Source organism: Saccopteryx leptura, chromosome 2 (assembly GCF_036850995.1).
Source record: "Saccopteryx leptura isolate mSacLep1 chromosome 2, mSacLep1_pri_phased_curated, whole genome shotgun sequence".
NCBI lineage: Eukaryota > Metazoa > Chordata > Mammalia > Chiroptera > Emballonuridae > Saccopteryx > Saccopteryx leptura.
Window position 1 is genome coordinate 330732937 of NC_089504.1, and position 12594 is coordinate 330745530.

Sequence of the window (12594 nt, forward strand, 5' to 3'; positions counted from 1 at the left end):
CATATGATGTGTGTACCTGAGTGAGAAGTATGTGTACGTGTGTGCATGTGTGTTCTGATGCATCTTTGGGTGTGAGTTCAAGCACAGAGGATTTGTGTAGGGGTATAATTGTGTACATGCTTAGGTTCATATGTGAAAGGTGGCTGTGGGGAATGGTGAACACACATGTGCCTGGACACATGTAAATTCTGCATCTCTGCACATGGGGGCAAGCGTGTCGGTGTTTGCTTGTGTCTGTGAGATTATGTGGCCCATTCAAGGTCTTTGCTCATGTCTGTGAACAAATGTGTATATGCTTAGGCATGCACTGCCCACATGTGTATCCCCTAAAGAGGAGGGTGTCAGGAGTGAATGGTGATGGATGAAAATTTGACTTGGGGGTGAACACAATACAGTGAACAGAAATGTGTTGTAGAATTATATACCGGAAACCTTTGTAATTATGTTAATCAGTATCACCTCAATAAATTTACTTTAAAAAGATAAAATAGAGGACTATGTCCGAAATAGGAGAGGCCTGAAGAGCAGATATGTCCAGGCTCCAGGGCTGGGACTGGGGGAGGCAGGGGTGGCTCGGTGTGAGGCAGAGTTGCATATACACATCAGAACTAGCAGAGCAAGGCAGGCTATGGAGCAGAGCAGGAGCTGGGTCCTCCATCTGTGGGGGCTAGAGCCTATGACTCTGGTTCCAGCATCTTCCTCACGGCAATTCTGGGCCTGCCTGAAGCCCTGATCCCTGTGCAGCTGCTCTGGGTTAACCTGGTGACAGATGGTCTCCCAGCCACAGCCCTGGGCTTCAACCCACCAGACCTGGACATCATGGAGAAGCTGCCCCGGAACCCTCGCGAGGCCCTCATCAGTGGCTGGCTCTTCTTTAGGTATCTGGCTATTGGAGGTAAGTGGGGGCCCCGCCCTCAGTGAGGTTTCGGGAGTTTCCTAAGACCCTGTGGCAGTTAGGCTTGCAAATCGCAGACAGGATGACTCAGCCTGGCTTATGCCAAAAGTAACTGAAAAGGCTAGAGCATGCCTCAGGCATGGCTGGATCGGAGCCTCAGACAGAAGTGTGGCATATTTGGCTCCACCTCAGCTCCATGCTTCTTGTGGCGGCGGAAGGGCTGTTGCAGCTCCAGACCTCTTGCCTCCTTTATGACAATCCCAAATTCAACAGAAGAAAGAGCCTATTATCCTACTTCCTCCATTGTATGATAGAAGTCTCAGGCCTGTTCTTATTGGCCCAAATTGCCTGTTTATCTCTTAGCCAATCACTGATCGCCAGTCACCGCCCACCACTGGCACTGAGGGTCGGTGTCTGAAGACTACGCAGCCTAGAGAAGGAGAGGGTGGTTCCCTGACAGAAATTCAGGGCATTATGAGGGAGGGGACTTGAATTCCAGAAAACCACTGTTGTCCTCTGTAGTTGGTTTCCTCTTGCCCCCCCCTGCAGTGTACGTCGGCCTGGCCACAGTGGCTGCTGCCACCTGGTGGTTCCTGTATGATGCCGAGGGACCTCACATCACCTTCTACCAGCTGGTGAGCAAGGGACAGCTGAGGAGTCTTGCTGGGGTTATTTCTGAGGTAGAACTCACAGCCGAGTGGGAGTTTCGGGGAAAAGGGGTCCAGAACCCTGTGGTTGGCCCATGGCTATCTTTCCCCACCCCCATGCACACATAGAGACATTCGCCACCTGAAGTGCCAAGCTCAGAAGCCACGGGAGCCTGACCAGGTGGTGGCGCAGTGGATAGAGTCGGACTGGGACGCGGAGGACCCAGGTTTGAAACCCTGAGGTCGCCAGCTTGAGTGTGGGCTTACCTGGTTTGAGCAAAAGCTCACCAGCTTGAGCCTAAGGTCGCTGGCTTGAGCAAGGGGTCACTCGGTCTACTGTAGCCCCCTGGTCAAGGCACATATGAGAAAGTGATCAGTGAACAACTAAGGTGCCGCAACAAAGAATTGATACTTCTCATCTCTCTCTCCCTTCCAGTCTGTCTGTCCCTATCTATCCCTCTGTCTGTCTCTATCACATAAAAAAAAAAAAAGGAAGAGAAGAAGAAGAAGAAGCCATGAAAAAACTAGAAAGAACAGCCCAACCCTCAAGCCAGACAAGAGTCTGCCTCCTCTTCCTGTCATTTAGTTGGGGTTGGGGGTGTGACTCAAGGGGCATAACTGCCCACAAATGTCTTACCTTTATTGAGGAAACGCCGAAACATTGAAGGCTCAGAAATATGAGCCCCTCAATAATGGAACTTCAGGCAGAGGGTCAAACTGAGGAAATCAGGAATCTGCCAGCCCCCCCCCCCATAACTAACATGCTTCTCGGGGAAGGGACCACTGATCTCTTGAAGTCTGTTGGCTGACAGATACCCTTCATGGGGCTGCCGTAGCTCAGCACAGCTCTGGAAGCAAGCAAGGAGACCCTCAGCTCTGTCAGTCTGTCCCTCTGACTGAGCAGCCAGTGTATCTCCTTTGCTTACAAGAGCTTTCCTGGCATTCTAGCAAAGCTAGTTGTGGGCCAGTGACCCCTTGCTCAAGCCAGTAATCTTGGGCTTTAGGCCAGCATTCTGTGGGCTCAAGCCAGCAACCTTGGGATCATACTGATGATCCCATGCCCAAGCCAGCAACCCCGCGCTCAAGCTGGTGAACCTACACTCAAGCTGGCTGAGCCCGCTCTCAAGCCAGCGACCGGGGGGTTTTGAACCTGGGACCTCAGTGTTCCAGTTCGATGCTCCATCCACTGCGCCATCACCAGTCAGGTCCACCCTGTCTTTATTACCATCCTTCAAACTGCAGATCTCAAATGTTCAAGGACCAAGCCCCACCCCCCAATCTTCTGACCCCACCCTGATATATCCTGCTGGCTATCACCTCTGGGATAGCCCCAGACCTGTAACACTCACCAAGTCCAAAATCAAATCTATCACCTTTCTACTAAATAATCTCCTCCGTCTGTATCTCAGTTTCACTGCATACCTGTCACCCAAACCAGACACCTGGTGGTCATGCTCGGCATACACTACAGTCTCCAGTCCCCTTAGTGCTACCTTCCCAGCAGTCCTCTGGTCATCCCATTTCTCATTTATCCAGTTGGTCAAGTAATGGCTGTTAGGCACCAACTCTGTGCCAGGCACAGATTACTAGGGCTGTGGCAGTGACTGAGCAGGCATCGTCTCTGCAAAGAGTGATAATCTGGCGAGGGAGAGCCGTGGAAATGGGCAGTCTCAATTCAAGGTGACAAGTGCTTGATCAGAGAAAAGGCAGGTGGCTGTGGGACTCAGAGGTGATCAAGGGTTAGACCTAAGGTAGAACTTTCAGCTCTAGTTGGAGTTTCTGGAGAGGAGCCCAGAGCCCCATGGTTCCTGGACTAAGCTGCTAAAAGGCAGCAGAGCGGTTCAGAGCACAGAACATGGAGTCTGGAGCCGGCCCAGGTTCCCAGCCTAGTTCTATCACATGCTAGCTTTTGTGACTTTGCACAGGCTATGGATCAGGGGTCCCCAAACTTTTTACACAGGGGGCCAGTTCACTGTCCCTCAGACCGTTGGAGGGCCGGACTATAAAAAAAAAACTATGAACAAATTCCTATGCACACTGCACATATCTTATTTTAAAGTAAAAAAACAAAACAGGAACAAATACAATATTTAAAATAAAGAACAAGTAAATTTAAATCAATAAACTGACCAATATTTCAATGGGAACTATGCTCCTCTCACTGACCACCAATGAAAGAGGTGCCCCTTCTGGAAGTGCAGTGGGGGCCGGATAAATGGCCTCAGGGGGCCGCATGTGGCCCGCTGGCCGTAGTTTGGGGACCCCTGCTATGGATAATGGTCCCTATCTCACAGAGCTATTGAAAGGATTAACTAAGTACCTGTAAAGTGATTAGACCAACACAGCACATAGCAAGAGCTGTGTAAGTGTTAAGTTATACACTTAATCCAGAAGGGCTTTGCAGGATAAGGTAAATGGGAAATAGCCAGGGAGGCACAGGAAAGGAGTAGGCAGAGCAGTGGCTTCCCCCCAACAAAACAGGCCCCCACTTCCACAGGGGCTCCCAGCGGACCTGTTAGACAGAGTTCCCACCCTGAGCACCTCATAATTAACAATTTAGGAGGCCTCACTGTGACCTATGACCTGAGTATCATGCATGCACGGCAGGTGCTCACTGGTGAAACCCAGAAGGTCTAAACTGGGCAGGGTATTTATGACAAGAGCAACAGATCTATGGAAACATCTTGATAGGATCCTGTTGAAATTTCTCCCTTGTGCACATGTGCATAAGGATCTGAGTGTGCACGTGCCCAGGTGGGAGGAGTGCGTTGCATGTGTGCGCGCGTGTATGCATAGGCCACTACAGTCTGGGAGGGCCCAACTGGGCAGAGCACTTGGTTTTCCTGGCCATGGGGTGGGTTCAAAGTTTATGATCAGCACCAAATAAAAACATGTACTTGTCCAAAACCCTGGAGCTTGCTTTTTGGAGAAAATCTTGCTGTTGATTTAACTAAGACTCTCCATCTTTTTATTAAAATAAGAAATCTAGCCAAGCCATAGTTGTTTATAATTTTTCATATCCTGCATGAAAGAGAAGAGGACAGTGTCAGTGGCCCTTTCTGGCTGATAGAGTCCCCTCCCCCGCAGTTCTGCAGTGTGGGAACATGGAGGTCAGACTTCCAGTCATTTCACAGGTTTCTCTTTGAGGGTTATTTTCACAGCATGTGGCCCAGTTTCTCAACCCCTTAGCTTAGAAGACCTCTTGAGTTCAGAGGAGTCTCCAGAGGACAAATTTATGGTCCGGGACAAAGGAGCTGTTTAATGGTTACACATGTTCGCCTGTGCCCTGTGATGTGCAAGAGAATAAGCCCAGTCCTCAGGCCCGGCCTCAGTCCAGCATCTTATCACCCCGATCCTGTGAGCCAGGCTGACGGGCGGGAAGAAAACTCCCCCGAGGCTGCAGGGGTGAGGGCCACTTCCTTATCAACCCTGAGAGCTTCTTGTTGATTAGATAGAAGCGGGATAGTGAGACCGTGCCTGGCAGTTCATTAGTCATGTCCGAAGCAAAGGGCAGGTCTGGCAGAGCCCAGTGTCAGTGGCGTACATGGAAGGAGGCGTGAATGGAATCCATCTTAATAGTGCTGAACAGGGCACGTGTAGCCCTGCCCTTCTACCCACCAGAGGAGAACTCTATGCAAGCATGGTTTTACCGACTGGTTTTCCTATGTGTTTGTTTATTCAGTGTTCTCAGTCACTACTCCCACTCCAGGAAGAGCCCGGCCCCGCCCCCTGACTCCAGGGCCCCCTGCTGTACTCCCCAGCCTAATGCCCTGCTCTCTCCGTCCCACTGTCCCCCTGCCCCAGAACGGTCTGCCCTTCTCCCCGGCACGGTGCTGTCCATCTGCCCCCATCTGGGCTGAGCGCCCTTCCCTCAACCCACCCCGTGCGGCGTGCTGCTCACTGCTGGTCCTGAGTCCTCAGTGTGGGCCGCGGGTGGAGAGGCTTCCTTCTTCCCGCACACCAGCGCCTTCCCTGACCGCTGTTCTCCCTGCCCCGCCTGCCCCCACCACCGTGCCCTCAGAGGAACTTCCTGAAGTGCTCTGAAGACAACCCGCTCTTTGCCGGCATTGACTGCGAAGTTTTCGAGTCCCGCTTCCCCACGACCATGGCCTTGTCTGTGCTGGTGACCATCGAGATGTGCAACGCTCTCAACAGGTGAGCCGGGCTGCGGGGCCTGGCGCTGGGGGTGAGGGCATGGGGCCTGAGGCTTCAGAGTAGGGAGCTAAGGGTCAGCTGGGGCCCAGGATTGGGGTCAGAGGTGTCTGGTATTGCTCTATGAGAGTTAGGGTGTCCAAGATTGGGGGTTGAGAGTCAGGGACTTCAGGATTGGGGTCTGAGGGTCAGGGTGTCCAGGACTGGGTCTGAAGATAAAGGGTCTGAAGATAAAGGGTTCTAAGTGTCAATGAGGGCCAGAACTGGGACCCAGAAGACAAAGAGGTCTGAAGAAATAGAGGGGCCAGGATTGGGTTTGAGAGATGGAGAGAGGGGCCAGGCCACTGGGGGCTGAGCAGGCAGCCGTGACACACCTCTACTGCCCTGACCTCCCAGAAGTGCTCCAGTCCTTAGGCCCGATCAGGGACATGCTGAGGCTCAGGCTACGCCCTGCACCTCCACACGGGGCATCTACGACCTACAGTGGGGCGGCCTGCGGCCTGGCCCAAAGTGAGTGCCCTGTACCCTGGGCAGTGTCTCAGAGAACCAGTCGCTGCTGCGGATGCCACCCTGGCTGAACCCCTGGCTGCTGGCGGCGGTGACCGTGTCCATGGCCTTGCACTTCTTTATCCTGCTCGTGCCGCCCCTGCCCGTGAGTCCGGGCCCTGCCCTGCCCTGCCCTGCCCTGCCCTGCCCTGCCCTGCCCTGCCCTGCTCCAGCTCCAGGGTGACCAGGTCCCAGTCCTCTGACAGGCAGCCAGGGCTGGTGGCTGGGCCGTCCTGAGCCCCTTTGTGACGGGAGCACCTGGAGGACAGAGAAGAGGGAGGTGTGAGATGTTCACTGAATGAAGCCTGTGCTTGGACCATCCTCCATGTGTGTCCCCCACTTTCAGGAGCCCCCAGATTTCTTGGGGAACAGAGGAGGTGGGGAATCTCCCAAGGCTGGGTCAGGAGGAAAGATGACCTCCGTTCTTTCCTGGTGCAGAATCCCTCCCACTGCCCTATGGGACCCATGGGCCTTTGTCCTGTGGGTGAGGACTGGGGAGGGCACTTCAGGCGGAGGAAGTGAGTCAACAGAGATCTGGAGGGGGAACCGTAAGGGGCGTCTTGGATGCACTCAGGAAGAGTCCTTTGCAGCCTGCCTGGGTGGATGAAGCAGGTGGATGGCAGGGGCGGGGGACAGTCCTTCCTTTAACCACACGTCCCCCTGCAGCTCATTTTCCAGGTGACCCCACTGAGCGGGCGCCAATGGGTGGTGGTGCTCCAGATATCTCTGCCCGTCATCCTGCTGGACGAGGCCCTCAAGTACCTGTCCCGGAACCACGTAGATGGTGAGTGACAGGCTTCAGCCCCTCCCACCCGCCTTTATCTGCCAGCTGGCTGCAGTGAGCAGATGGGGGGTGCTCCTGACTCACCAGGTGAAGGACACGAAGGGGCTCCGAGGCGTCTGCAGGGGGTGGGCCCTGGGTTCACTGGGCAGCCAGGTGAGCACTGCTCAGGCTGCTGCCTCGCTCACCTCACTGCTGCCACCCGGGACAGTCTCTCAGGTATGGAATGGGCGGCCACTGACCTCCCAGACCCCAGACGACACTGGGTTGGCCTCTTTGGTGCCACCTTGTGGATGGGTAAAGGTGGAATTATCCTGTTTCTGAATTCACAGTTCTAGGTCTGCCTTACTTCAGGAATGGAAGACAGAATGGCGGGGGCTGGGATGGGGGCGGCATGTAGAGGAGCGGTCTGGGGCATGGTGTTCGTCTGCCTGCTTCTGCCAGAGGGTCTCAGAGCGGGTGAGAAAGATGCTCACAGTCAGAGCAGCCCGGAGAGGGATGGGGGCGGCATGTAGAGGAGTAGTCTGGGGCATGGTGTCCGTCTGCCTGCTTCTGCCAGAGGGTCTCAGAGCGGGTGAGAAAGATGCTCACAGTTAGAGCAGCACGGAGAGGGAGGAAGCAGGGCCGAGAAATTCCTCGCTCCTGGGAGTTGGCGCCAAGGAAGTAGCCCCTTGGCCAGACTGCTTCAGCGTCTGGGTTAGAGGCAGCAGTGGCCCGGCCTGCCCTGGGGCGCTGGGTCCCTGAGAGCCACCTCTGGCAGGAATGTCTCCGGCCCCAGGGGAGGGTGCCTGGGAGAGCTATAAATAAACCCTGTGCCTGTCATTCCACGGGGACCAGGCATGCAGTTGGCCCCCATCTCCCACGCTGGCCAGCCCTCCTGGGTGCTGCAAGTATTTTATTTAATTTTATTTAAAAAACTGAAACAAGTTGTGTGTGTGTGTGTGTGTGTCTCTCTCTCTCCCTCTCTCTCTCCCTCTCTCTCTCCCTCTCTCTCTCCCTCTCTCCCTCTCTCTCTCCCTCTCTCTCTCCCTCTCTCCCTCTCTCTCTGGAGCAGGCCCACCACAGTTCTGTCCAAAGGGTGACCTAGCATGTTGGGGCTGGGGGAGCACAGGTGGGTGGAGTTGGTGCTCAGCTGAAGCAAGGCTTGCTGGCGCCTGCGGGTGGGGCAGGGGGAGCCGAACAAGGCATTCTAGCCCTCGAGTGGTTCTTTCTGGCCCACCCTCTGTGGACACCCCTGGGGAGGTGAAGAGAGGGAAATAGGTCTGCAGCTCCACCCACGGAGCCCGAGGCATCCCGGCTCTGGCCAGGGCTCAAGGGTGGTCTCCCGGGTAAGTCTCTGGCCCACTGTAACCACACTGATTCAGCTGGGAGGCCAGCCTCCTGGGATGTGGCTAGGTCCGGCAGCTCTCTTGTCCTCAAAAGCCTTCCCAAGCTGCCACAGCTGCCAAAGGGGCTCGGCACATTTTCTTCAGAAAACTTAATAGTGAGAAACTTCCTTGGCCAGTAGGGAAAGTCTGTGTCCTGGGCAAGGGCACTGGCTTGGCTACCTGGCTTGTCCTAGCACTGTCTGCGGGACAGTGGGCCCAGGCGGAGGCGGAGGAGCCCCTCGCTGGCGGGGAGGGCTGGGGCAGGGTTGCGGTGGGTCCTCTAAAAGGTGGGGTTTGATGGGGGTTTGAGAAGGGAGCATGGAGCCCAGTGGAAGAGGGACAGGTGAGCGTGGCTTGGCATCTCTAGTGGGGCTGGGGCTTGGAGTGCGGGGTGGAGAGGTGTGATCAGAGGTGGGGCAAGGCCTCAAATACCAAGATAGGGACTCTGGACATTATCCTCAGGGCAGTGTGAGCCACAGAGGGTAGAAGCACAGGAAGGGCTGGGGTGACCATGGAGGGTGGACGGGATGGGTTGAGACTAAAGGCAGGGAGGCTGCTGAGCTACACTGAGCTGGTCCGGGGAGGAGACACTGAGTCCCAGCCCAGGGGGAGCTGGTCCCAGGAAACAGCTCCACCTCCACCATTAACCTGGGATGTTGACCTTGGTCCTGGAGAGGTTTGGCTTTAAAGGGTGGTGCCCTGCTGTCGCTGGAAGCCCTGACAGCTCTGCACTGTGCAGCTGCAGTCCCTGGGGCCTCCTCAAGCCAGACGGCGCGGGGGTGAGAGAGGGGACCCTGTTACGTTCCCAAGACAGTCTGGTGGCCTTTTAGGGAAGTTCTGCTGAGGCCTGATGCTCATGGCTTCCCCGTGATTTATGAGGGATGTGTCCTGGGGAGAGTTGTGGATCCTGGGTCAACCCCAGGGCGTTGAGGGGGTCCTCTCACCCCGCCCTCTGGCTCTCCCCAGGTGTGACTGAGCAGCTGTCAGGCAGAGGCCTGCGGGCTGGGCCGGGCTGAGGGGAGGGGAAGCGTGGACAGGCTGAGTGTGGACAGGCCTGGGAGGCGGCTTGCACTTTATTCTGAGTCCAGTGGGGAACCATCCAAGGGACTGATGAGCTGCATTTGTAGCGTGATGCCAGGGGCAGGAGGGTGATGGTGAGGTAAAATGGAGGCTAAGGCCAGGGCTGGGAGGCCATGAGGCCTGGGGGCAGCTGGGAGAGATGAGCTCATGAGATGTAGGTGGTAAAATCAGCAGGCCTGGGTATATGGGATAGTGGAGGCATCAGGGATGCCATGGTGTCTAGATTTCATGGTGCGGGATGTGGTTCTTAATAGTAAAAACAAGAAGAGCCTGACCAGGCAGTGGCTTAGTGGATAGAGCGTCGGACTGGGATGCAGAAGACCCAGGTTTGAGACCCCGAGGTCACCAACTTGAGCCCAAGGTCACTGGCTTGAGCAAGGGGTTACTCGGTCTGCTGAAGGCCCGCGGTCAAGGCACATATGAGAAAGCAATCAATGAACAACTAAGGTGTTGCAACGCGCAACGAAAAACTAATGATTGATGCTTCTCATCTCTGCATTCCTTTCTGTCTGTCCCTGTCTATTCCTCTCTCTGACTCTCTCTCTGTCAATAAATAAATAAATAAATAAATAAATAATAAATACAAGAAGACACGATGCATTGGGATGGGCTGGGGGTTGATGGAACACGGAGTGCAGGGGGTCGGGGGACACCGGGGGAATGTGTTTGGGCAGCAACCGGGTATGATATGCAGGGCGGCAACTCGGCAGATGCAGAGGGGCTGGGGGTCCACTGGGGGTCCACGGCGGGATGCCGTGGGAGGGTGGCGCTGTCGTGGGAGAAATGGAGGATGGAAAGGCCAGAAGGAGCCAACCTGGAAGTGTGCGCTCATCATACACGTTAACACATTCCCCGGGTTCTCTTCCAGAAGAAAAGGACCACAAGTGAGTGCTGGGAGTCCAGTGGAGTCTCCAGCGTGTACCTCAGCCTGACGGTGCCCCAGCATTCGCCCTGCGCCCTGCCCTGCCCGCCACCGCACTGGCCTGCTTGCTTGCTGAGCCCTCTGAGGCTGGGATGGCCACCCCCAGGCCAGTTCCACTTGCCTGGGACTCTCCTGGGAAGCTGGCCTCCGAAGCTCTGGCCTGGGAGAGGCCTGCCCAGAAGCCCATCCAGAGATGCAGAGCCCTGCCCCTCCCCCACATCCACAAGCACTCTCTGGAGCCTGCTCCCCCTTGCTTGGAGGCTGGGCATTTCCTTGGTGACAGGCATCTCTGTACTAAAAGGGGACTCCTGGAGGCGAGTCTGTCCAGCTGTGACCTCTTGCTTACTGCCTGGTTTGGGACCTGGTCAGCTGGGAGTGAAAGGGGGGGACATCTGGGCCCAGCTGTGCACAGCAACAGCAGGCAACCCCGCCATGCACTCTGTTTTGCTTCCACAAAGTCGGGTCATGAGGGCTTAAGCCTCTTTCTGTTTATATGTACAAGGAGCTGAAGGGTCAGAGAGAGACAGGATTGGGGGAAGGAGGCTAGGCAAGGACCCCCTTTCCTGGGAGATAGCAGCCTCACTGCCTCTGCTTGGCTCACTCCTGGACTCAGGTTTTGTCTTAAGCCAACGACAGACGCCCTCTCTGTCTACCTAGTCTACCAAGAGGGGCCGGGTTTGCCCTCCACATCCCTGGCAGTTGAAACCCCCGACATTCTTGGGTTCCTGACAACTGTAGCCTACCACCCCAGCCCTGTGCTTGACCATCTCATGGTCTGCACGGCGGAGTGATTCTAAATCCCTGGACTTAGCCTCACTCTTTGCCCCAACCCCACACACTGAGCTTGAAAGGGTGTCACGCAGAATGGCTAGTTACGAAAGGGCACTTCCTCTCCCTCCCTTTTCTTGCCGGAGGAACCCATGTCCATGTGGAGTGTGTCAAACAAGAGGAAAAGCGTTTGATGGACAGAAATGATCTTTTAACTCGGCTTTTGCCCCTTTGACAAAATTTAGTTGTAGAAGAAAGCAGTGAGTAAATGACTGTGTCCTCTCCCTTCCTACAGAGTGTACAAAGTGATTATTTTATATGTAAATCAAGACTCACATTGCTGTCCTGGTCCTCAGCCTGCCTTGCAGACAGGTGGGCTGCAGGTTCTGCAGCGCCACCCCCACCCCATCGGGTTCTGGAGGGGTGGAGAGAAGCGGAGTTGGGCCGGTCTCCTGGTGCCAGCGCACTTTCTCTGCTTCTTTCCTGCTGGGGGGGGAGGGGTGGGAGACCCCAGTGGGAGCAGGAGGGGACAGGACCCTGTTCCCACCTGCTAGCCTGCAGTTTGGTAGAGAAATAAAGGTTGAGTGCCTGGGGCACCGGAGGACCGTCAGCGTCTGTGTTCCTGGAAGGTGGCCCCACCATCTGCCCTCTGGGTATCTACCTGGGGTTCCGCGGGACCCACTCCCCACCCCGGGAAACCTGAGCAGACGTCTGGGGCTCCCACATCGCCAGCCAGGGATCCTTGTCGTCCTCTGAAACCGGGCGCAGGAGAGGCACTGACCTCCCAAGGCACACCGGACGGAAGAGGCAGCACTGCCTGCTCCTCCCAGGAGCAGCACTTGACTGTGCACGTGTTCACAACCTTTACATAAATTTAACTTTACACGTCACCACTGAGAAAGCTGAGGCTGGGAGGGGTTCAAAGCTTGGCCCAAGGCAGGGCTGGGCCAGGAGCCTGACCAGCAGGGGCTCCTGTGCTGCACAGAGGGCCCAGCCTTGGCTGTTCTGTAGGTTGTGTCTCCGAGTCTTGCTCTGTTTCCTTCCTCTCGAACCCCAGGATGCCACCCACTACCTGCCCTCTAAGCCCAGCTCAAATGTACGTCTCCAAGGCTTCTCTCTTGGTTTACACTGTCTGGGGGGCCTTTGCCAGGTTGCTTGAGATCAACTTCTGAGTCACCCAGGTGGCCCTGCCCCCTGGGAGGAGGGTCTCTGGGGAGGGAATAGCCATGTTCTCACGTCCCCTTGTTACCCTCTAGAGGGCAGACTCACTGTAGAAGTTTCCGCATCTTTTCAACGCAGGCGCTGCCCACACAGCCAGCAGCAGGATTGACTACATACTTTTGTAGGACTCTGTAAAATGAAAATATTGAGACCCTTGTTCAAAAATTAAGAATTTCATAACAATGACAGCAGAGCCTTAAACCAAGCACTGAGCC

At 55.5% G+C, this 12594-nt stretch overlaps 1 protein-coding gene across 3 annotated transcripts in view; it reads left to right on the plus strand.

Annotated features, from left to right (window-relative positions):
• Positions 1-10516, plus strand: part of ATP2A3 (ATPase sarcoplasmic/endoplasmic reticulum Ca2+ transporting 3) — a 34065-nt gene extending 23549 nt beyond the window's left edge. Inside the window, exons 16-22 of one of the 3 annotated variants that reach the window (XM_066363437.1) lie at positions 693-895; positions 1445-1530; positions 5564-5697; positions 6229-6346; positions 6907-7017; positions 7193-7287; positions 10337-10516. In XM_066363437.1, coding sequence (XP_066219534.1) covers positions 693-895; positions 1445-1530; positions 5564-5697; positions 6229-6346; positions 6907-7017; positions 7193-7287; positions 10337-10400 — 811 coding nt within the window. In that variant the 3' untranslated portion in view covers positions 10401-10516. Of the gene's footprint in view, positions 1-692; positions 896-1444; positions 1531-5563; positions 5698-6228; positions 6347-6906; positions 7025-7192; positions 7288-10336 lie in introns of all 3 variants that reach the window. The other 2 variants (XM_066363435.1, XM_066363436.1) reach the window with 2 other exon arrangements.
• The last annotated feature ends 2078 nt before the right edge of the window (positions 10517-12594 follow it).